General features: G+C 42.8%; 1 protein-coding gene across 3 annotated transcripts in view; it reads right to left on the bottom strand.

Moving 5' to 3' along the window:
• ddr1 (discoidin domain receptor tyrosine kinase 1) overlaps window positions 1-13,124 on the bottom strand; it is a 51,578-nt gene extending 38,454 nt beyond the window's left edge. For all 3 annotated transcript variants that reach the window (XM_080897300.1, XM_080897301.1, XM_080897302.1), the window contains exon 1: window positions 13,022-13,124. In XM_080897300.1, coding sequence (XP_080753426.1) covers window positions 13,022-13,023 — 2 coding nt within the window. In that variant the 5' untranslated portion in view covers window positions 13,024-13,124. The remainder of the gene's footprint in view (window positions 1-13,021) is intronic.
• Between the last annotated feature and the right edge of the window lie 11,849 nt (window positions 13,125-24,973).

Genomic DNA, 24,973 nt, shown 5'->3' with positions numbered 1-24,973 from the left:
TAAGTGGAAGTCTGAAGTGGGAGTGACAGCTGGGTGAAACAGAGGGGCCAGGCTGTCTTCCCTGCAGACCCTTTACATTTCAGCTTCATCTCTGAGTAGACTGGGACAGGCCAACAGCTGACACACAGCTGTAGTGACAGAGGATCAGAGGGAGGGGAGGGAGAGAGGCAGGCAGAGGGAATGTATGGAAACAGAGGGAATAGTAGAGTCTGCTCAAGCACAACGGGGTGGAGGGGCAAGAGCAGCGATGACACGGTTACATGAATGTGAGTAGTTGGGAGGTGGTGCAGAAATGGTGACTTATGGCCTCGTAGTGCGCGTACGCATGGGTGTGTGGGGACCGAGCCGGTGCAGCTGTCCTGAATGGCAGTCACAACGCAACCGATACACGGTGCACGTGTTCACGTAGAGGAGAGAAAGTGAAAGAGAGAGAGAGGAGAAAAAAAAAAAAAAGAGTGCCATCTTTTCTCCCTCTTCATCTGAATGCACATACGACTGATGACACAATGCAGAAATATGGGGCTTACTGGACTAGGCTCAGCGTGCAAAAAACACTCAAGAGTTCAAACTGATGAGTGGGGCCACAAATCCAAGGCAATCACTATAACAACCACGGTGATATCAACAAACATCAACCTGAACAGAGTCTCATCACCGTTTTGGTCAGCAAGGCAACGAGCTCTCATCCAACACACCACCAAGAGACAAAGACATTAAAGAAAACCAGAAGAGCAACTGTTCCAGCGAGAAGGAACAAAAGTGGCCACAGCCATCTGAGAACATTGTTGTTAGGAAAAGTCAAGTGGTGTTGAACAGCTGTGGTTAGCACTCAGAGAGAATGAGAAGGGCCCGCTGTGTTCTGGAGGAGGCAGCGCAGTGTGCAGTCCAATCTACGCTCACATTTTGTCTCTGCTAATCCACGAGCAGGACTGTGAATACTTATGAGCAGCTGCTGTTTCTGTCCCGCACAGCAAAAAATCCCAAAAAAAACCATGTCTGAAACAGACGAGAGCAGGGACGAACACACGGGAGAACTTTTTTTAAAGTGAGCAGCCATTGCATCATTAAAGCTAGCGTGCCAGTCTCTATAATTAGATTGCTCCAGCGAAAGCTGGCGAGACTTCCTTGGCTCTGGTTAGCGTCTTTTCTCCGGAACTCCTCGCCTTGGGCCCAAATTTTAGCCTTCATTATTCTTTCCAGTTGTCCAATAAAGCCCCCCCCCCCCCAAAAAAAAATAAATAAATAAAAAATCAGAAATGATGTAAAAGTTTGCTTTGTTTTTTTTTCTGCACATTATTTTGCATGTTTTAATACTTGAATTGCAAACTCTGCATGGTTCACATCACCGGCCGCTGACTATTATTAAAGTGTATCTTGACTTGTAGGCTCTTTTTTGGTTGCAGCCATTAGTATCAGTTTGTGTCAGTATAGTAGAAAAAATAAAGCTGCACAGGCTTGAAACCTAAGAGAGGTAATCAATCACAGTTGATACGTCATCCATTTTTCCTGTCAAGGGTTCTGCCGAACAGCAACCTTAGCAAATTTCATTTCATGCCTTTCATACTGGCCATGTTTGCTTACTATTTGCTTATCTTTCAAGTTTCTGGAGCAGAATGCATCAACTTATCAACTTGATGAATATGATCATTTACACTTGCCAAAACACTGCTGCTCAAAATGTTTGGGGTCGCTTAGAAATGTCTTTATTTTTGAAGCACACTTCCCCCCTTTTCTATTTTAACTGATGATAAATTTTCCAAATTACAATCAGTGATTGATGGCGCCATTAATTATGAGTCATTCATTATTTTTATTGGAGTATATTCGTAGGTGTAAAGCCCCGTGTTCCACTGAAACAAATTTAAGTACCTACTGCAGCTTTCGGATGTTAAAAGGCCGAGTCATCGTTTCACGAGTGTGTATGCACAGCTGAAAACTGTTCTGCTGATTACACAAGGAATACATTTGGCTACCTGAGTGTCTGGATCATTAGCCTTTATGGGTTCGATTATAGTTTCAAATTGACCTGAAAAAAGGAGCTTTCTTCTCAAATTTGTCAGAGTATTTTTGCTCTAAAAGAAAGGATACTTCTTTATTGAGGAAATTGTCACAAATAAAAGACAAAATTACGATTTTATATGATGGTGTGTACCACTCAGTCCATAGATGAGCACAAACTGGCCCTAACCAGAATAGAAAGAAGTAGGAGGCCACAGTGCAATTCTGAGCAAAAGGACAAGTGCATTAGAGAAAAAGACACCTCACAGGTCCTTAATTGGCGTTTTTATGAAAGGTTACACCAAAACAGCAGTTTTAACGTCAACAGTGGAGAGGCGACTCCAAGATGCTGCGCTTCCAGAAAAGATTTTGAAGAGAAAAAAAACGCACATGTCTTCCACTGGCTGTTTTCCCTCCTCAGACTAATTTTCACCTTTTGTTCACCTCAGATATGAGGCTTTTCCCCTTCTTTGTGAATCTTTCACAGAAGGCAAGCATCCTGGAGTCACCTTGCAGATACCATTTAAAATGCCAGTTTGGAACCTGCGAGGCGTATGTTTCTCAGACTTCAGTCGCTGGTGTATTTTTTTTGTCTTGCTTAGTTATAATTAAAGCCAGACTGTGCTGTTCTATAGAGAGAATAATTCACTGCTGAATAAAATATGCAGCACACTTTATGTCTTTGAGCAATAACACGCTGATGAAATTCATAAGAAATATTTATTTTTTGCCATTTTGAGACTATGATCGAATCTTTGAAGGCTCTGGACACTCAAATAGCTAAATTAGAATAAGCTCTGAGAATTTTAAAAACACAGACTTGCTTTAGGTAACACCGGAGTGATGTTTCCAAAAAAGGTGCACTGAACGCCTGTGTAGATATTCCTTGATTCATTTATGATCCGTGACTGATTAACAATTGATAATTACAACATTTTCAATTAATTTAACGTTGATGTGAGAGTTATTATTATTTTATGTTTCTTTACATTTCACATTTAATTAACATCAATAAAATGATCACAACGGTAGTGCGCTTTGCAGCAGTGGTATTCGTTACACACTCAGATAAGTTGTTAGGGCAACCACTCACATGGCAGCAACCTAGGGCATTTAGACATGCAGGAATGGTCAAGATGACCTGCTGATGTTCAAACTGAGCATCGGAAAGGTGATTTGAATGTGGCATGGTTGCTGATGCAAGATGGGCTGTCTGAGTATTTCAGAAACTGTTGATCTACTCTGATTTTCCTACATAACAATCTCTAGGGTTTACAGAGAACAGTCTGAAAGATAGAAAACGTTTAGTAAGCGGTGGTTCTCTGAGTGAAAATGACTTGTTGATGTCAGAGGAGAATGGTTAAACTGAATTGAGTTCACACCAAGGCGGCAGTAACCACTTGTTACAACCCAGGTAGGCAGAAAAGCATCTCTGAATTCACAACATGACCAACTTTGAAGCTTAGGGGCTCTGGCAGCAGAAGACCACACTCCGTGCCACAGAAACAGATGTTACAATCCAAAATAAAGCTTGACTATATAAGACTGGAAAAAGCCTGGTCTGAAGATTCTTGATTTCTGATGCAAAAATTCAGAATTTGGTGTAAACAAGATGAAAACATGGGATCATCCTATCTTGTCTCAACAGTTTAGGCTGCTGGGAGATATTTTTTTGGGCACATTTCGAGCCGTTTAACACTTTAGTAACAATTGAGCATCATTTAAACACCACGATCTACTTGAGTATTGTTTCTGACCATGAAAAGACAATGTCTCCCCCCTCTGATGGCTGCTTCCAGGAAGATAAGACACCATATCCCAAGCAGCAATCGTCTCAAACTGGTTTGTCTGTAAAATGGCCTTCACAGTCACCTGATCTCAATCCTGTAGAGCACCTTTGGGATGTGTTGGAATGGGAGGTTCACATCATGGACGTGCAGCCAGTAAATCAGGAGCAACAGTGTGAGGCTATCATTTCAATATAGACAAAAATCTCAGAGGAAGTACATTGTTGAATCTGTATCACAGAGAATTAAGGCAGTTCTGACCCCAGCGTTGCACATCGGACAGTTTATTTCGTTCGTCTAAATCACCAAGAACTTGGCTTTGTAAGAATATGAACGTCACTCAGTTGGTGAAACATTTTGGTCAAAATCAACCTCATAATGGTGAAAAGAGAAAATACAAAAGTTCTTCATCATCATCATCATCATCATCTCTGGGCACCGCTAAAGTCTGTTTAAAATATAACAATAATTTATCCATCTGATTTTGCTGAGTGTACAGGAGACAGAACAGAGGTAATAAACCAGGAGCTGCATCACCAGCATGGCTACTAACTCTTATTTTGACAAGCTTTGATAAAATGTCTAAAAGTGTGAGGTTTTTGGGGAAAGTTTAGCAATAATGTAGTGCAATGCATATAATTTGCAACATCAAAAAGGCTTCGAATGTCGCTTATTCAATGTCGTTCTTGTTCTATACACAGATCTCGACATGTGAAGTCTCCAGTCTCGGCCAGATAAAGTAACACTCTGCCAGTTAGACATGACTAATGGCCACTGGGGAGACACGGAGTAGTGAGCTCTTTGTTTTGGGTTTCTGTTCGTGTGCGCGCGCGTGTGTGTGAGAGAGGAAGCTGGGTGTACGCACTGCTACGCTCGGAGTCCCGGAGAGAATGAAGCATGAATTTATCTTCAGTCTTCACAACACTTTAAAGGGTGATACTGTGGAGACTGTGCCAGTGACACAAACAAGGTCATCTGATGGCTTCCTTGAATACAGCCTTGCTTTTGTGTGACTCAGGACTGGTGTGAGTAAAGTGCTGATCCCTGCGGGGCCACTGTTTTCTTATTTTCACTGAGGATTCACTCCAAGGGCAGGCTTGAGATGCTTGGCTTGAGATGCTTGGCTATAGCAATATGTCCATGGGGATCTGTTTTACTGAAAACATTACCTACAGCTTACTGTGTTAAATATTACAACTTTACTCAGCACAATATTTGCTCGAGTGGGTGAAACCACACAGCTTCACACCCTTACTGAGGCTGCAAACTAATTTGATATTTAAACTGAGAAAACACAGCACAACTGTGACATTTGCCATCAAATATATGACTGGGAGCTTCAGGTGAAGAGTGGTATTATGCCCTGCTCTTCATCATGGATTTGGGCCATGCACTAGGCATCCAGTTGAAAATCTGTGTGTCACAAAATTCACCCTTACAAGGAAGTGCCAGTCATGTCTGTGGAATCTGATTTTGCTGAGTGTACAGGAAGAAGCAGAAGGAAAGTGCGGATAACTCACTTGGAAATGGAAACGGCAAGACAGTGGAGTCAGAAAAACAAATTAAATCTGCATCAGTAAGAAACGGAGACCATAAACCATGTGAACAATTGCTGAGGAAGGTGGTGAGTCATGAAGATAGGGAATTGTTAAAGATGAAACCTGCTTCCAGAAACATTTGAATTGTGCATAACACCAGATGACTCATTACGACAGCTCAGCTTCCACCCCCTAAAAAAAAAAAAAAAAAAAAAAAAAAAAAAAAAAAGCCCAATTTAAAAAAAATCTCCTTACTGAGACAGAAACGGGAGGCACAGGAGTCGAGGCTCAAGGATAGAGCAAAAAGCAAAAAAACAAAAAAAAAACAAAAACATAATAAGGTTGGGTTCATTAGCATGCGACTACACAAAGCTGACATCAGTCATAGCAACAGAATGAAACCTCCACCGGCTCCCTTTTCAGGTCCACTTGGCTCATCAGTCCATAGCAGCTGCAGCATTGCTCATCCTCATGGTGGACAGAGACAAATGCTGACTGATTACCGCAGATTGCCTTCGTCAATAGCAGCCACACAAACCTTGCTGTAAGTGCAGGGGACAAAATGTCACAACAAAACCGTTTTTAACGCATGCACTGCAGCTCTAAACCTTCCTGAAAACAGCTGAATATGAGAACTCAAATGTCTCAAATCAAACTTTTACGTAGGTTTAATCTGCCAGCTGCCAAGTACGAAGTCAGTGTGATGTCCGATTGTGAGAACAGAGCAGGAAAATGTGTGGTGAATTTAAAGCAAGCTAGCGGGCATCATCCGTCCTGCCTACTACCTCTACCTAAGAGTTCCCTCACCCACACCAAAGGGAGTATTTTCAGTGTTAAGAATGCATCGAAGTGGACCGTTTCCTGCTGTGTGCTGCATCTGAGTGACCGCTTCAGTCAATGTCCCAGCTTTACTGTCCTGGCTTTGTCTCCTGAGTTTATTTGAGAAAATATCTCAAGTTTAAAACCAGGAACACATTTTCTTCGGACTCTTGGTTTGTTGACACGTGACACATATTCCAGCCAAAAGATGCATATGTAAATAAGCTTGTACTGTGCAAAAGTCTTGAGACTCCTCATTTCTTTACATGTTACTAGGAAAACGGTTAATAGGCGCGACGATTTATCGAAACGTGCAAACACAAACTTAAATACATAATAAAAGGCAAACTTTAAGTAGTTTTCAGGAATAGTTCTCCAGGCTTCTTGAAGGACATTCAAAGCTCTTCTTTGGATGTTGGCTGTCGTTTGTTCTGTTCTCTGTCAAAATGCTTTGATAATGATGAGGTTGAAACTCTGGGGAGGCCACTTCTTCATATAAGCTTTCACTGCATTGACAGGGTGTTTGGGATAATTTTCATAGTGAAAAATAAAGCTGTTGCCAATGAGATGCTTTCTAGATGGTACTGAATTGTGGCTCAAACTCTGATCGTAGCTTTTTGCATTCCTAGATCTCCAACATAGCTCATCAGTCACCAGAACCACCGGCTGAAATGCAGCCCAAAACCACGACAGAGCCTCGATTGTCTTTTACAGGCTGTAGGCACTCGCTGTTGTACCTCTCTCCTACATACCTCAGCTTTTTCTCCGCGTTTCTCTTAGTTAAGAGTAACTTCTTGACAGCCATCCTTCTATTGATTCCATATCTGATGAGGCTTCAGTGAACAGCAGATGAACCAGCTGGAGGGCCAGATGAATCTCTCAGGTCCCATGTCTTTGCTGGATTTTGCCTTATGTCTTAAGGACATGACTTTCAAATACTGTTAATCTGCTGTAGATAATATTTTTAGACCTTCCATGTCCTCTTTTGTCCTCCACTTGTCCAGTTTCCAAGTTCTCGGCCAATAGTTCTCTGCGAATCACCTTTTTGGTGCAAAAATACTATTTTATGTCAAACTGTGTTATCTTTTTTTATATTTTTTGTGGATTCAACTAAAGAAATGGAGAAAAAAAATTATAAAAAATTTTCCAACAAGCTGCTAGAAAAAAAGTGCCTAAAGACACAATTTAAAATTCTTTGCCAAGTCGTCTGTTATGCGTAGACACAACAGTGGTTCATCCCTTTAGTTCGGTGTGTTTATGAAGGAATGACTCATAGGTCAGCATTAAGTGGCTTAACTAAAAATATTCCTCTGAAAACAGTCAGGTACAAAGACTGCAGAAAGGCTGAATATGTCAAAGAAAATCTTTGAACGACTTTCAGAAATCCTGGAGAAGTATTGCTCAAGACCGCTTTAAACTTTACAAGAAAATCTGGCTCCTTGGAAACAAAATATAAAGCAATGAGGGGTAGCAAGACTTTTACACAGAAATGTATTTTATTTTAAATTGAAAAAAAAAAAAAAAAAAAAAAAAAGTCGAGTCTTCTGGCTGTTTTTCCATGTTCCATGTTAATGGCTTCTGGTAGAGCTAGACCCTAACCTTATGTTTGTTTGTCAACCTACTACAAGAAACTGTAGCTCTTTGCTGGGCGTCTTCCGCTGCTCTTTCCTGCTGAACTGTCAGATAAAGGCAAAAAAGCACCCCTAGTACAAACAGAGATAACAAATCTTAAACACACATACATCAAAAACACTGTCAAACACAAAAATCCAGTACTTTTTCCAACACTGTTTCCTTGTCAGTCCTGCTTACTTGAGAAAAGACTCCAGTTAACACACATTAATGAACAGATAACGCTCTTTTTCCAAGTTCCCTTTATTCTGAGCCCCTTCTGAAGTTTCAATGCTTTGAGGGCAATGCTTGCCTTTACATTATTTGCATTTTTCCTTGTACTTGTCTAGACTTTAATCCAAATGAAAGCTTGTGAAATATTGAAAAAAGGGAACTTTGCAGGTTTGTCTTTTGTCAGTCGTCACAGAAATCAGTAATTGAAACAACATGCAGAGCAGGTAGTCCCAAGACTTGTCTTCATGACTACAGTCCTACAATAAACCCATAATATTTACCTTGGACCGTTCTTGTTATTTTTATTAAAGTTCCTATAATTGCGCTCCAACATTATGGTATCTGCAAAGGCAATCAAAAGGAAATGAGCCTGATCAGATACAGCAACAACACACAGGACAGAAGGAGGTAAACTGCCTGTTCGGTAAGCTCGACACAACAAGAGAGAGTCAAACCAAATCAGAAGAAGATGTTCTCAAAGCTGAAATAAGACAAAGAACAGAGCATAACAAAGTCGCACACAAAAAGAAAATGAAGGTTTTGTTAACACCTCTGGCAGTCAACATGATCTACACGGAGTCGGCTGTTTATTATCGTGAGACTCAGAGCGAAGTCTTCTTTCTCAGTTTACAAAGGAAAAACATGTGTTCAGTTTTGTCTGCATTTCTTCTGGGAAAGTGGTTGTGACCGACAGAAACTGGAATACTATTATGCTTCTCGGGGCTCGAAGCCTCGTACTTGTCGGCACATGTAGTTAGACTGTCCTCAGCTCCTTTTCTGCTCTGTTTAATCCATCTGGAATGAGATGAGATCCACTTCACTTTCTAGTGCGTCTCACTTGAAAGCGAAGCAAGCTCATGTGCTGCCTGAAGATTAACCATCACTGCTACTCCGAGGGAAGATTAGTTCTGAGTTTGACCTTAGCTGAAGCATGGCTGTAAGACTCGTGAGGAGTATCCAGCAGGCATGAGGGACCATTAGCATGTTAATACGATGACCTCACAGCTGAGTGCATGTGAACCTCTGGTTCTAGTTTGACACCAAAGGTCCTTTAGGGCTGTAGTGTGATGGAGAGCCACAGCCCAATTCTCTGAATTCAATTTGCACAGTCTCACTACCACCTGTCAGAGAACAAGTGAGAAGCAGAGGGGAGGACAGGGTGAAAGGAGAGGCATGTGACGGGACAGTGAGAAAAACAGCCGCAGACTGAAGCAGACAGACAGACAGACAGACAGAAGAACGCCATGAAGGAAAATTCCCACCAGTAATCGAACGAAGAGACTGGCAGAGCAAGTGTGGGACAAAAGCAACTCTTTGCCGCAGGAGGTTGAGAATTATTCATCCGCTGAGAAGCCATTGAAAAGGAGAGAGAGGAAACAAGAGAAGGGATGAAAGGAGTGAGAGAGAGGTGAACTCAAGAGTAGCAGAGAGAAAATGACAGGAAGAAAAAAAAAAAAAAAAAGATCAGGGCGAACGGGAATGAGCTCAGCTAGACTCAACATTTTGAGTCAATGTGAGGAAATTAACTGGCCTAACCGAGCAATGCGGCAGTCTTCAATTCCAGTGAATAAGAGCTGAGGACAACGTAGAGGTCTTCAGATGTTGCAGCACAAAATAAAAAATATGCACACAAAAGCACATTAGGATCTGAAAATATGGTGGCCTGGTTATTAATATAAAGCCTGGGCTTTTGCTGAAACCACACACACACACACACACACACACACACACACACACACACACACACACACACACACACACACACACACACACACACCTCTGTTAAAAGCCTCAGGCACAGGTTGATACCTCTATCAAACTCTCAGTCCTCCTCCTCCCTCTCAGCAGTGAAAAACAGTCTCAAAAGAACTAAATTACACATCACACAACAGTTTCCTGATGCTAATGCCACCCTACAAACCCCTCGGCGGAAACGGCAGACACGTCCAACCCACTCAGCGTGGATGTCATTGCAACTCAAATTCATCATACGCAAAGAAGACATATTGAAAAAGAAAGTAACCTTTGATGTTTAACACAATTTTCTTCCTTTATTTATCCAGGTAAAAATGTCATTGAGATTAAAAATCTCATTTACAAGAGAGAGTATTTTTGGAGAGTATAAGGTTTACACAAAAGAAAAGTTGTATAAAATGTAGTGCTGTGTCATCTGATACCAAGGGCCAGTATTGCCAGTACATATACTTTGAAATTATAGAGGCAGCTTATGCAGGGAAAGCAGTGTGTACTCATGATTAATCATCATCAGTTTATAAATTCTTAATGACCACAAGACACTGTGAGGAGGACAGCACCGTGCTGTCCTCCTCACAGTAAGAAGGTCCTGGATTCAAATCCACCAGCCTGGGTCCTTCGGTGTTTGTCCCGAAGCCTGTGCACGGTCTCCCACAGTGCACGTTAGGTTAACTGGTGATCCTAAATTGGGTGTGACTGTGAGTGTGAATGGTTCTCGGTCTCAGTGTGACCCCGAATTGGACGAGGTGAAGGAAACTGATAGACAGAGGTGTGGATTTAGGAAAAATGAGACATTTCTTCATGAGGTGACAACAGCTGCTGGTGGCAAAACTTATTCAGATCACCAGCTAGACTCTCGAGGGTTTAATTACATTGTAAATAGTGGCGATACCAGGCTGTGACTGACGATACACCTGAAACTGAAGCAAGGTTGAAAGGGCCTTAAATCTGTGTTCTTTCTGATGCCCAGCAGGGGGCGACTCCCCTGGTTGCAAAGCGACGTTGAGCTGAATAAAAGTAAATGGAAAAACCATCCTCGGCTCCCAGGATCTGTGACCTCAGTAAACACCCTCCTAATGCAGCTATGGCCTCAATAACTTAAGTTTTTAAAAAAAAATAATAAATCGTGTTAATTACAGAAATACAGTCCCCACTAAATTCAAAAAGAAGGGAAAAGTAGGGTATACTTTACAGTGTGACTGCAGTGTCCCTTGCTTCCACTCATTGCATAAACACTGAGAAGGCATCCTCCAAAATATTTAGCTCAAGGTTATTTTTTTCCTTTAGTCCATTCAACTAAAAACAGCACACATTTGGGTATAAAAAGATTCCCTGCTGCTTAAATTGCACATCAAAATTTCACAATGTTATAGGAGTGCAATGGCTAATAAATGAAGCTCTCTTTTAATAAGAGTTTTTTATTATTTCATAAAGTCATAAAACATGTACTAGAGTTGAGAAATTATATATTAGGGAGATATGGCAGTACCTTCAAGCTTCTGGATTTTTGTACTTTACCACAGGCTGTCACACACTCGTACATTATCACCTTCAAAAATAGGCCACCTGTAATTTTGGAAGTCATGCAGAGGCATTTCTGCAGTTTTCCGAGCTTATATCAGGGACCAAGTAAATGTCTTAGATACTTTGATAAGATACCCTGTGAGAATCTTTGAAGAAAACTTAACCCAAGGGTACTTGCATCCAAGAAGCAACACCGCTATCTAACAAGGGCACCCTTCACTGAAAGAGCAAACAGATAAATAAGGAGACTCACAGGGATGATAGGAGAAGAGAGAGGCTGAGGGTAAGATGTATGAGCAGAGGAGGAAGATAAATAAAATGTCTAGTGCTGCTTCAAAGGGAATGGGGAGATACAGAAGATGAAGAAGAAAAATCTGTGTTCCATGTTACATGTAGGGAAAGAGACAGATTGCCAGAATGATCAATTAGAGCAGGGCTGCCCAATCCCGGTCCTCGAGAGCTACCGTCCTGCAGCTTTTAGATGCATCCCTACTCCAACACAGCTGAATCAAATGGTTTGATTACCTCTTCAGCATGCCATCATGTTTGGCAAAGGCCTGATAACAAGCCATTCATTTGATTCAGGTGTGTGGGAACAAGGATGCATCTAAAAGCTGCAGGACGGTAGCTCTCGAGGACCGGGATTGGGCAGCCCTGAATTAGAGGATCAAAAGTGTGCTCGATGCCAAACGAAGGATGGTGGGGAGGGAATCTGGGAGGGGGAGGGCAGTCTGAGAAAAGGTAGGACTTCAGGGATGGAGATTCGCGAAGAGGAAACCAAATAGATTTGAAAACTCGCTGACAACTAAAGCCCACGAACAGCCCAGATCCCGCTTTGAAGTGTCACCGCCCATTACACGATTAATTTGTTTGTCCGACAGTCTGGTTGAGCTCGCTCTGCATGTGACCACACATACACAGATGCAATTGAAAAGTCCAGCTGTCTAGACTTGAAGGGAAATTGGTTTGGGAAAACAGGCTGGACGCTGGAGTCCCGCGTTCAATCGGTTTCATTTCCCATTACAGGGGGATTGTCGAGAGGGAAGGCAAGTAACCATGTCGTGTCTTTGGACTTAAATGAATTCTTCCACTTGCCTTCCTGTTCAGTCTGTCTGAGCCAATTATGACCAAAGACAGACTTTCTGTTTAATGCATGATCTCTGTGAGAGGTGTCACATAAAAGACAGTTCTTCATTGCCATTGTGCCCTTTCATGTTGTTAAGTAGCCCCTTTAGCGAGAGACAGACCAGGCAACTGTGCCAAACGTGCAGTTCAATCACTGTTCAAGCTGCGACTCCTTTAAGGTTCAAATTTGTATCCACCTGCTGAAGTCTTTTAACCCAAAACAATGACCCAGATAGAGGATAACAGACTGGAGTCAATGATCAACCAGACCATACATACCAGTGTTCCCATGGCAGAAACTACACCGTGCTTCTATGTTTGCAGAAAAGCCTGCACTGGCACGCAGCAGCGTGTTTTCAATCACAAAACAACACCACTGCAAAACCACTCTTCTTTTTTTTTTCTTGTCTTGCACATAAAAAACCTTTCCAAGACTTTTGTTGCCGAGTCTTAGACACAAATCAAATAAGAGCCATTCCTTCGAACAATGTTAGACAAATTATTTTGCTGCGTGCATACTTCTCCACAAATCATATTATGCAATTAATGCTGCTTTGTCACGAGCCTGCCAAGAGGAAGACAAATCAATAAAAAGCTGTTCCAAGTCTGTGCGTGAACACTTATACTCACATAACTGGGCCATCCAACTATTTCAAATATCTTGTGTCTTCTTTGCTCAACTGCACAGCTGATAAAAACGAACTACTCCAAGTCAATGGCTCTCTCGGGACATTGTGGAAGAATCAGCGGCCAGATGCCTACTAGACTGAAATCCAGCAAACATGTGCATCAACACTCAGGGATCCTCCTCACTTTATGCCCCTGCCTTAGAGGCAGAGAGGGAGGGATGGAGAAAGGGAAAATGGCATTTTATTGCATTTCTATCTCTATAGCACAAGCACCCCCACCCACTCCTCCCCACACAGCAGTTTATAACAATGGTGCACCTCCTCTACGCTGGACTGCCTTCTCAGTCTGTTAGCCAACAAACTACCCACATCAGCCATTTTCATGCAGTCAGATAGGTGACTGCTCACTGCACTTCACACCCACTAAAGCCCATTGTTTGACTCCTCCAGTAGGTCACCGGCCCCCAGAGAGGCATGCACAAACACACAGGAGCAAGACAACACCACAAACACACGCAATCAAACCCACATTTTCCCTTCTCTTTGTTCTCTGTTATACAGAAATTAACAGAGACAAGATGCTGAAATATACATAATTCTGCACCATCCTGTTGTCAGACAATATGAGAATCACTCGTAACACCACATGACTGATCAGCTATCACCGCCCCCTTTCTTCTGCTTCATGCAAACACAAAATGTACATCCTGTTCAAAGTCCAAACTTTCCTGCAGCTCGTCCCCAGAGTCTGAAATGTTTCCTTCATCAACACAGATCCGAGTTCCAGGCAACTTCACACTGATTTCTGACTTGGTGACTGATTAGCTCCCCACTGGAGAACCAGGGACCAGGGGTGAGTGAAACCAGAGCTGCCGGTCCCACTAAGGGTCCCCATGTGTTGCTATAAGGTCACAGGGTCAACAGTCTGTGTGATGACCATCAGCTGGATGTCACTAGGTCCTTTTAAATGCTACACGTTTGACTCAGTGCGTCATTACGCCCGCTGCAGTCAGTTTTAAAGCTTCCACATGCCAGCTCAGATTACTTTTCTTTAACTTTTTATTTATTTATTTAAATGTTGTAAATGAGGTGGACTCTGAATAATGACACTCAAGGACTTTCAAAAGAGGAATGACTGTACAACTTAATCAAACCCGTGTAACTGTTTGAGAGTTAGTGGCAATGAGTCGGAGGTCGGAGAACGAGAAAAATCCACACTGAATATAAAAGGCGTGAAAGCAGTGAGGACTCTGAATAACGTTTTCTCCGGTGCCAAGCACCCACTTTTAAACACGATGTTGCAATAAGTCTAGATCATGATGTACGATGTCAGAATATCTCAGCTACGCAGTCGGCAGCATAAATACCACAATGTATCTGCCACACAAACGCGCAGAGTCCGGGGCGCAACGTTACACCTCATATGCGCTTCCAAGGAGTCCGTGGCCAGCGTCCAGAGCTGCAGCGCTCCCGGATCACAACGAGACATATAGACGCCAAGCCAGCGAGTGAGAGACGCACAGACACACACACAGACAGCTGGAAATACCCACAGCAATATTATTACAGCCGCTTATTATGGAGCTAAGCGCACGGAGAAGAAACGCGCAGAGCAGGTTGGGAGTACTTACCTAAAAGACAGCCAGAAGTGTGCTGTGACAGCGGTCCAAACTTTGGGATGAACTCTGTGGAGAATTGTGCTCAATACAACACGCGTCCACCGAATAATCCAAACTGACCTCCGAGAGCAGCAGCTGAGTTTAGTGAACGACCTCCACCAAAACTCAGAAAACAGCGCAATACTCCGTACGGGCTGCGCGCACCGGCTGATTTCACACCCCCAGGCTGACTTTCACTTGAGAGGAATATTTTTCAGCCTGTGGTTAATGGAGGGGGGATAATAAGATAAAGGAGGGAAAACACGCAAAGTATCTCTGCTTCTCGGACCTTCTCTGATTCTGCGTCCTCTCTCAGCCGCTCCTCCACAGACCGGGCTCAGCAGCCGGGCCAGCAGGCGCCACCAGGTGCTCATTTACATAACTGCACCGGCTGTGTCCAATCACAGCCGCGAGCAAGGTGTCTGATTAAATATTCCAGCAGGCAACTCGACCAATCAGCGCCTCCCGTGGGAGGGCGCTGTGGCCTCAACGACGCTGTAAAATGAAATCCAAAGTGAAGTCTTCGGGGCCAGTGGGAGTTTCAGCGTTACAGCAACACAGAGATCTGGGGGATATTAGCTTACCCACGATACAGCTGCACGCAAGACAGTTTCACCTTGTTAACCCTTTGCTTGTCAGAACAGGCTTTCCTGCTGCTATGAAACTGATTTTGTTTTAAAGAAAATAAACTTGTAAACTCTTTAAATAATCTGTTCTTCCTCTTCACAGATGGTCAGGCCCATTTAATGTAGACCCAGGACTCTGCCTCAGTATTTACCTCTCTATTACAGAGTATTGGTGGTGTAACTGTATACCATTACTGGCTCTGGGCTATAATGACTCAGATTGAAGGGTTTGCAGTAAAACACAGCACTGAACTTGAATCAGGACATTTGTTGATGTGGGACCTTGAGGCAAAGCAGGAGGGAAGAGTGAATTCATGTCTGAAAAAGGGCCACATGTGTGCCCGTTTATGCTTAATAACATCAAAAAACTGAACAAGTCCGACTCAGAGAGGCTGAAACAAAGGTTGTAAAGCAGCTACAGTATGTGCTGGTACTTGCCCAAGAGTGAGAGCAGGGAAACTTTAGCTGGTGCTCAATCAGCAGGCACAGACAATAAAGGTCATTTAACAGACTCCAAGCTCCACCTTGGATAAACAGATAAAGGGAACATGGATTCTCTGCTGTCTAATGTTCCCTTGCACTTGTAGTTTAAACTTGCAAATGAGCTTTTAGTCTTGAAGAAGCTGTAAAGGCTGCGTAGATTCATACCATACAGTAAAAAAAAACAAAACTCAAATACTCAAAACACACAGAGAGAACATCTCTCCAAGCTAAAATAATAATAATAATAAAAAATAAGCGTAAAACAGCAGTTCCTCAATCAGCCAGTTGAAGCTGGGTAAATATTGGACCCTTTTATATTGATCTGGTACCAAGTAACGACATTACCGATACTTTTAACATATAAATGCAGCTTATATATTATGAGATGAATCATCATCGATTTGAAATTCTGAACACATTTTGAAGACAACTGTGATTTTTATTTTCCACAATAATTAGTTAATACAACAAAACACACCTCTCAGCTTTTTGTGTATTTTGAAACTTGGTTTATAGGAGAGCTGTACATGTTAATGTGCCTGTCTGTAAAGCACTTTGGGTCAGCTTCTGTTGTTCAAAGTGTAGAGACTGTAGAGACTGCACAGTAAGTAGGAGAAAGTTTTTTAAAAAATGTACAAAAAGTGCGGTATATTTGTGCTTAAAAAGGCTATATTTATAGGCTATCAATAAAATAGACCTGAGAGTCAACACAAAAAGGTTCAGACATTTGTCACAGAACATGTTTGAGGTGTAGTTTTTCATAAAAAAAAAAAATAAAATTATTGGGCTCCATTTTTAACTTACAGAATAGAAACCAAGTATTGAACTTTATGTGCTAGTATCGATCCGATGCCAATGCCAGTGTCGCTATCGATGCTATCAATATTTGGATTCATATGCATCTCTACTGTACATTAGTCGCATGCTGATTGGTTGACAAGTCTGGTGGAAGTGACAGCGGAGTTGACCAGGAATGGGAGAAGCGTGAAAAATTAAACATTAATCTTCTCTGGGAGCTATTAGCACATGTTTTTGATACTGCCCCCATCTGACAGTAGCCGCTCTCTGCAGGTGCTAGCATTGCTGAACCATAATTTCTCAGTCTTTAAATCTGACGTCATTAGCCGTTCCCAGGTCCAAACTCTGCTTTAGGTCCCAAAGTCAAACGAACACTGTGGCATCACTGAGAGTTACAAACTGTCTAAATTCTTTCAGCTGTTCAGCTCACAGCACGACAACACAACAGCAGAGACAGCACAGACGTTAAGGCGGCGAGGCGTGATTGCGGGTGCCGCTCAGGTGCGTCCGCCTCCTCTGCAGCGGCACTGCAGACCACACCCCTCCACACACATTAACCAGGTAAAATACATATTTAGGCAGAATTTTGCAAATATCTTTTTTTTTTTCTTTTTTTTTTAGCAGCATAGTGCTTTTTTCCAATTGTTTTTTAAAAGGCAGGTCAAGGCTCCAAAAACCCAAAGGAGATACAAGGGTGGCAGCTCACAACAGTTTTTGTTTGCTACATGGATCATTTTAGTTCAGCTGGGTGTCTTTCCTTTTGTTATATTTCTTTAAGAGTTCAAAATGTGTTAATTACATAAATAAAATGTAATTTTCTCTGTAGCACTTCATGGATTTCATAAGCAACACACCTTAGTTGTTCACACAAAGCATAAAGGTAAAAAAACCCCAATATATACAGTGTTATCTTCATTTTAGATGGCAAAAAGTATTTGCGGCTCCCAGTGTTTTCTTTTGCGTGGAAACCGGGTCCAAATGGCTCTTTGGGTGTTAAAGGTTGCTGACCCCTGGGATAGACTCTCATGTTAAAATGGCGAATGCTACAGCCAGGATGAACATGTTCACAGCCCAGTACCAAAAGTTTTTTATTCTCTCTGGATAATCTCCCTTTAGTTTTATTTTATAAATCAACCACTTTGATGTTATTAAAGGTTCAGATCAGAGGCTTGGCAACTGTGGATTACTTTTTAATCTTTTACCTGTATGTGGTAGCTTCTGCTAAGCTAAATCTTTGCTAATTTGTAGTGGTGCTGCAATTATCTGACAAATAAAATGGCTTGCTGTGCAGTTAATTGTACCGACAGCCTGTAAAAGAAGTTCGTGCTTCTGTCTGGGTGAGGGGAAATTCTGCTATTTTATTATCCTGGTACTTAGTCATAATTAGCAGGTATAGTATGTGTGTCTGTACAGCTTGATAAACAAGCTCGTTAGTGTTAGCTTGTAATTTAACAGTCCACGCTTTTGTTCCAGTAATAATAGTAAGAAGAAGAAAAAGAAGTACCGTCATCATCCCTCCTGGCTTAAAAAACCACAATACTTACAGCCAATTTTACAAATGAGCAAACTGAACTCTTTCTAGCTCCATGATGTGAATTTCCTATTTCATCACATCCCAAAGGGTCTCTGTTGGCCTGAGATCTAGTGATTGTAGATTGTGATGTTTAAATGAAATGAACCAAAGTGGAAGCCAAGAATGTTTTTCATTTTTTCTATGTTGTTCAATTTTGATGACCTTCTGCAACTTGAAGCCTCGGTTTCCTGTTTGTAGGTAGGTTACAGGAGTGGGACAGAGTGTGGTCTTCTTCTGCTGCTGTAGCCCTTCTGCTTCAAACTGTTGTGTATTCAGAGATGTTCTTCTGCAATAGCTTGGCTGTAACCAGCTGTTGCCTTCCTACAAGCTACTTCCCTTTCTCCTCTGACCTTTAGCGTCAACAAGTCGCCCACAGAATTGCTGCTGAATGGTTGTTTTCTCTTTTTCAGACAATTCTCTGTAAACTAGAGATGTTTGTGTGGGAAGATCCTGGTAGATCATCAGGTTCTGAAATACTACCAGCCTGTCTGGCCCCAAAAAACTATAATACATGTAAAGTCACTCAAATCGCCTTTCTTCCCCATTCTGTTGCTCGGTTTGAACTTTAACGAGTCATCTTGACCACCTGACTGATGGATTAGTTGCACTAACAAGCAGGTGTACCTAATGAAGTGGTCAGTGAGTGTATATATGATTAGATGCAGGGATTAAGATACAAATAAATGACATGAGCCTAACGTGTATGCTCACAGCCGTAAATACTTTCTAATTTCTCACTCGGCTTTCTGAACATTGCTTAATCTTGAACTTTCCTGTCTCTGCTTCATTCGTGCCACCTTTACCACCCCGTCTACCCCTCCATCCTTCCCCCTTCACCCTCACCTCCTCCCTCTCTGCTTCTGCCTCAGACTTTAGACCGGCTTTCATCTGGCCTCATTCTCTCTGCATATCATTAACATTCTCTCATCGCTTTTCAATTGAAAGCTAAAACCAAACTAAGACTCTCCTCATTCTCTGTGTTTAACGTTGAAACTTTCCACTCGCAGTTCTGTAAAGACATATCGCTAATCTTCTAAGCAGTGGTTTCTCTAAGCACAGCCACTTTATAGACTTTGTTTTTCAGTAAAGTTAAGCAAATCAAAAGGCTGGTATACTTAATCTGAAATTAAAGGGACGACAGAGGGATCACTGCGTGTATTTCTGTGCTGTTTTGCTAACCGAGTTGTAGATATTACCCGGCTGAAGAGTGCAGCAACTCCCAGCTCGCTCCCCAGAGCTGTTCACATTTCTTTTCAACCCTTTCTGTTGTGCACATCGTCCAACTGCCTCTGCTTTGTTCGTCGTCCAGGCAACTGCAAATCCCCTGGCAGAAATTATGACCTTTTTCAGCATTATTTCCTTTCTGCCCCGTGCCGCCTCTCGTTGACTCTTTTCGTGTCTCACTTCTTCTTTCACTGCTCCTTTTTATATATTTTTTCGTTCCCTCACTTATGCTCACTTCTTCCAAAGAGTTTTAGTTTGTTGTTACTAAAACGCCTCCCCCTTTCCCCCTTCCCCCCTTCGCTACTTGCTGTGAGTGAAAAGCAGTAGAGCATAAAAAGCAGGTCTGATCCTGTGAGGAATTCTCTTAGTAAGGGAGAGAGATGAACGAGGGAGGGGGGGAAGAAAGGGAACAGGAGTTTGAGCTGTATCACAGTTATGAGTCAGCAAGGACAAGAAAGCGCTTCGTGCTAAAGATAAAGAAAGTGGAAAAGAATGAGTTACCCAAAACATCAGTGGTCTGTCAAGCAGAAGAAAGGGTTTTCAGGTGAAAGAAAGCTGTGTTCAAAGTTAAAAGTCTTCACTTTTTTACGAAAGGTGATTGCATTCAGTAGAAAATTACCATTTTCACCCAAAGCTTCTATTCAGCAGCAGTGACAGATGATCTATTGCCTGTCATTGTAAATATGCAGCTTGAATTTATCACCTCTCTGACATCACTTTGGTCCAAAAAACACAAACATCTGAATTAGAAATGGAAGCATTCAATTCAGAGGCATTTCATGGGAGAACACACACACACACACTAACTCACAAACACACTCACTCGGGCAGCCTGTCCACCCCCTGTTGTGGTCTGACAGCTGTGCAGTGCTGCAGGATTCAGACAACACAGATCAGTTGCAGAATGCGAAGCTTGCAGTATGTTGGGAACCAGCGCTGAACCACATACCAAACATTCTACCCCCTCAAACATCTCCACCAGTGTGTTTTTCACTGGGAATATTCAAAACCGATAAATGTCTCCAATTTACAAGGGTCAACAAATCCTCCAGGAAGTTAATTTTACAACAGCATACCTCCTTTCTTCACATGCATACGTGACCACAGGCCTTTGTTTGGTTTGAACACACGTGTGTGGATGTGTGAGAGTGTGCACGCACCCCTACTTTCCCTTGATGTCTGCTTAGTGTGTCTTATCTGTGCTCAGTCAGTATCGGTGTCGCAGGCCTGCGGCAGGTTGTGTTTGATTGGCCCCTGAAGAGGATCTGCGAGCGTTGGAGGTCACGGGGTTAGCGTGCGCTCCAGGGGGAGGTTCCCGGGCGAAGGGTAAAGGTGGGCGTTGCATGTCCCAAAGCTCTCTTCTTAGGTGTCTGGTAATGGTGTAATGGAGGTTCCACAGAGATCTCATTTGTTCATTGTTGATTTCCTGCTTTCAGAATCAAGGTTGTTAATGTATTTTGTTAACGTGGCGACTTTACAGTCATGTTCTGAGCTCTAGGAGGGTGTAGCTAACACAGCGGTGCTTTTGGCTAAACGCATGTTAATATGCATTAGTTACAATTCCTAATTAGCGCAAAGCGCAGAGCTGAAGCTGAAGGGAAAATCATAATCTCACATGATTCGGGTCTCATTGTTATGGTGATAATTCATTCAAAATCACAAATGTCAACATAATGGTGGCACAGAAGGAAAGGTCATGGGGTCACCAAAGTGAGTTAGGGGTCTTTAATGGAATTTCATGGCAATCCATCCAATTTTCAGGCTGGTCCTTGAACGCACGCTGCTAGAATGACTAAAACCGTATCATTACATCGTCAGATACACCTACAGCTTTTAATCCTTTCTTTCACGCTTGAATTTTCCGTCTTCCTTTTTGAAGAATTCGACTCGCGCTTCTGAAAGGGAAACGCAGCTTACACATTTTTTTAAAAGTGCTTTTCACAGGTTCATTTCATGGCTTGCAGCAGTTTCTCTCAAAGACATGCGAGAATCTGCCGGATAAATCCGACCCTGCCTGAGGTGTCCCTGTGATCACGCAGCTGGATGTGTGTGAAATGCGATGAACTCGGTGTTGTCGGGGGAATGAGGGGAGAGAGAGAGAGGTGAGGCAGGATTGGGTTTGGAGGAGTTGGCATTGTCAAGTGTCGGATCAGGCATGTTCCAGATGACCCCTCATGCGGTCAGAGCCTCTGGAGATCCTCTCAGCTGTAGCCGTGCACTCGTGCCTCCTCTTCCTCATATCTGGAGGCGGTAGAGGTGGAGGGAGGGGGTGCAGACGCTTTTTTGGTGTCATGTTTCCTCCTCTTTAGAAAGCCCCTGCTATTCATCTGTACACACATGCACATACATCTGACAGTGTGGAGGGCTGCAGCCTCTGCTATGGCATTTGGGAGGCTCTTCCACAACTGTTGCCCTCTGTTCAGAGTGTCACCACAGCTCCTGTATTATTTTACTTCCCTTTTCCTCCCTCCTCTCCTCACCTGTCTGGGCCAGCTGAGCCTGAATGCCTCCTTTTCTTCTCCAGTCTCTTTGTGCTGCTTTCAATAACATTTCGGGAGTTGTTTATCCATGTGAGAGTCGTCTTTGTCTGCCCTCCACCCTACTGTCATTACCAATTACATGTTTAGCCCATCCACACCCCTTGTCTGTTGCTCAGACAGCAGTTTAACTTGACTGATCACCGCCTCAAAACATCAGTGCCATGTTCTCAGAGCCTTTATGAAGAGACATATAATTACAGCTATCCTTTAATTATTTTAATCAATATTCAAATTGGCCAAAGCCCCAGGGAGAAACAAAGCTCAGCTAAATCACTGCAGTCATTCTGAACACCAAGTTTGATGATCTGCCTTCCCCGTCTCCACGCCTGGATCTCAAAATTTCCCGCCCTGTTTTAAATCAGGCAGGCTGTTGCTGGCTGCTTCCAGTGAGAGTGACTGTTGTGGCTGACTGGAAGGCCCCAGAGACGGGGATGACGGGGAGGAGGTGAGGGGGGAGGACTCGGAGGGGTGCGAATGAGTGACATTGCAATGCAGTGAGAGGTGGCGCTAAAAATACCTATTGACACATGGGCTCCGACTCACAAACAGGGTCAGAGACAAACACGCCAGCCAGTAACCAAAGAGGTGTCATTCATGCATCACCGGGCAGAAACACTCATACGTACACATTAAACCACAAACTCACACACTGAATAATTAAACCGATAATGCTGCTGCCACTACTTACAGTAAAACTGGACTATTCCACAATGAATCACTCCGAGTTTGCACTGGCAGCGTTTTGTATTTTGGAGCGCTCTGAATCAAACAGAGAGCAGCCTCTTTCCACACTCGAGCACAGGTCCTCAGAACAAACAAACCCAGCTGCCATATTGTGACCCTCTACAGGAGGAAGATGGGAAAGCTGCTCTGTACACAGCGTGTTGAAGGCTTGCTGTGGCAAATATTGTTTTTGAGTTTACCCCACGCTGACATGCTGCTGGGACAGTTTGCAGAGCGTTCATCACCTGAAGAAAAGAAACGCTTGCAGCTTGATTTCTTCTCTGTGTGCAGTTAACAGAGACCTTACTGTACAACATGTTTTATGTGGTGTGAGTTCCTCTACAGCAGTTGTGTAGATTTTTTGTGAGTTCATCCACAAGGACATAAGGGGAAATTGACAAATGGATGTCAGATAGTCAATTTTACACATTTTCTGAGGCCTTGGTGTGTGTGTCATTGGGGGAAGATGCACTCAGGTCATTTTTTAACTTCATAAAAATCACCAGTAAAATAATCCTGTTATAAAGTTTATAGAGTTTATTGGCAAGTACCAAGTAAAAGTACTCATCCTGCAGACTAACAGCCCCTGTTGTTGTTACAGGGAGACTGATTTCACCCTCTTTCTATTCTGATGGTTGGTTTAGGAGATAAAATCTGAGTTTGTGAGATGACTAATGGGAGCTGGAAAGACAAATTTGTAGTTATGTCTTGTATCATTTATTCATTTTTCATATCTAAGATTGTGCTTTTGATAGATTGGATAATTTTACCTCTCTGGGCTCTGAGCAGCTACTCCAAATGCAGAGACGTTCAACCAAAGACTCTCTGCAAAGTCAACAAGAAGTCACTTTGAAATCCATTGTGTTGCAAGATGGTGCTTCATGTCGCTTCATGTCTTACAGACTCGGTTAAAGTCAGAAAATGTGGGAAAGCACAAAGAATGATATTTTGTAGGATAAACTGGGCACATCTACATCAAAGATACTAAAATTGACCGTGCAGACAGCGCTGGAGTGTGTGTACTTCACACAGTTGTTGGTTATGGCAATAGGAGGCGATGATAGGGGAAGCGGCGGAGGACATCCAATCTTCAGTGTTAAGGTCTCGCCACCCCCCACAGCGCTGCTGCAGCACCAGGATGCCGACTGGGGGACAACTGCCAGAGCTGTAAATCAGTGTGTGTGATAGAAAATGAGAAAGCATATATGTGTGTGTGTGTGTGTTACTACCAGTGTGGTTTCTGTATGTGAGAGAATAGTGTCGCTCTCTGATTTGTTACACAACTTCACTGAAAAGCGTAGGAAAAGGAAATTGCCTGTTGCAGGGAAAACCCCAGGAAAAAGGTAGTTCTGATCTTTTCACACTCTGATAATGCTCACAGACAGGAAATGTGTTTATAAAGGACATAACACCCACGTAATTGTGTCCTGACTTTTCTGAAGACAGTAAAGCTGAACACGGCTGGAATATCATATCGCCTGTAGACAGGCAGCTCGGTGCACCTGACTATTAACCGTAGCAAAAGGCTCTTGATGTTAATGCTGGCTTTGATAGCCCTCTAGTGACCGCAGAGGTGTACCTGCCAGCTGAGATAAAGAACTGTAATTCACCATAATGAGACTCTTTGCAGTTTGGTTGTTTCTACAGAGCCAAGTGTGGCATTTTTTTCCCCGTCTTCAACGCTAACACACTTGTGGTTCTTGTTGCTTTTTCATCATGCAAAGCTTTTTACAACTCCCCGTCCGCCCTCTATCTCACCTGTATGCGTGTATGTGTGTCTACACAGCCCAGGGGAGAGTATAAAACCAGACTAATGAATTTTTCTGCTCTGCTTATGCTCTAGCTCTCACGCGCAGCCATTTCATTATTCCCCGGTCTCGCCCAAATGTTAGCCTGGGTCACACGGAGAGCACGAGTGGGGCAAATAAGTTGAGCAGAGAGGGGGAGAAGAATCCCCACAACAACCTGATCACGTCATGAGAAAGCTTTCCAAACCAGAAAAAAAAAACAGGAAGAAAGATCAAATTCAAACCACATGGGCATGATTGGCGTGACTGATGTTGGCAGCAAACACATTCAGCACAGCAGAATTTAATTAACACTTTTGAAATTTATGGCGACATGCACCAGTAAATCTGGGGTCTTTGTCTGGCTGTAATTACTGCCATACAGGTTTGAGGGCCACAACATAGTTAGAGCTCTGACTGGGGAAATTAAGGAGCTGCAAATCGGAAACAATTCCAGATGATTCCTCTACTTCCCCCCTCTGAGTTTATCTAGTCAGCAAATAGCTTCTCTTAGCACCATACAAGTTGGCACCGATTCGAA

Source organism: Rhamphochromis sp. 'chilingali' (assembly GCF_963969265.1).
Source record: "Rhamphochromis sp. 'chilingali' genome assembly, chromosome: 11".
In the NCBI taxonomy this organism is placed as follows: domain Eukaryota; kingdom Metazoa; phylum Chordata; class Actinopteri; order Cichliformes; family Cichlidae; genus Rhamphochromis; species Rhamphochromis sp. 'chilingali'.
The sequence above is the reverse complement of the archived record's forward strand: the minus strand, read 5'-3'. Positions and strand labels throughout refer to the sequence as shown.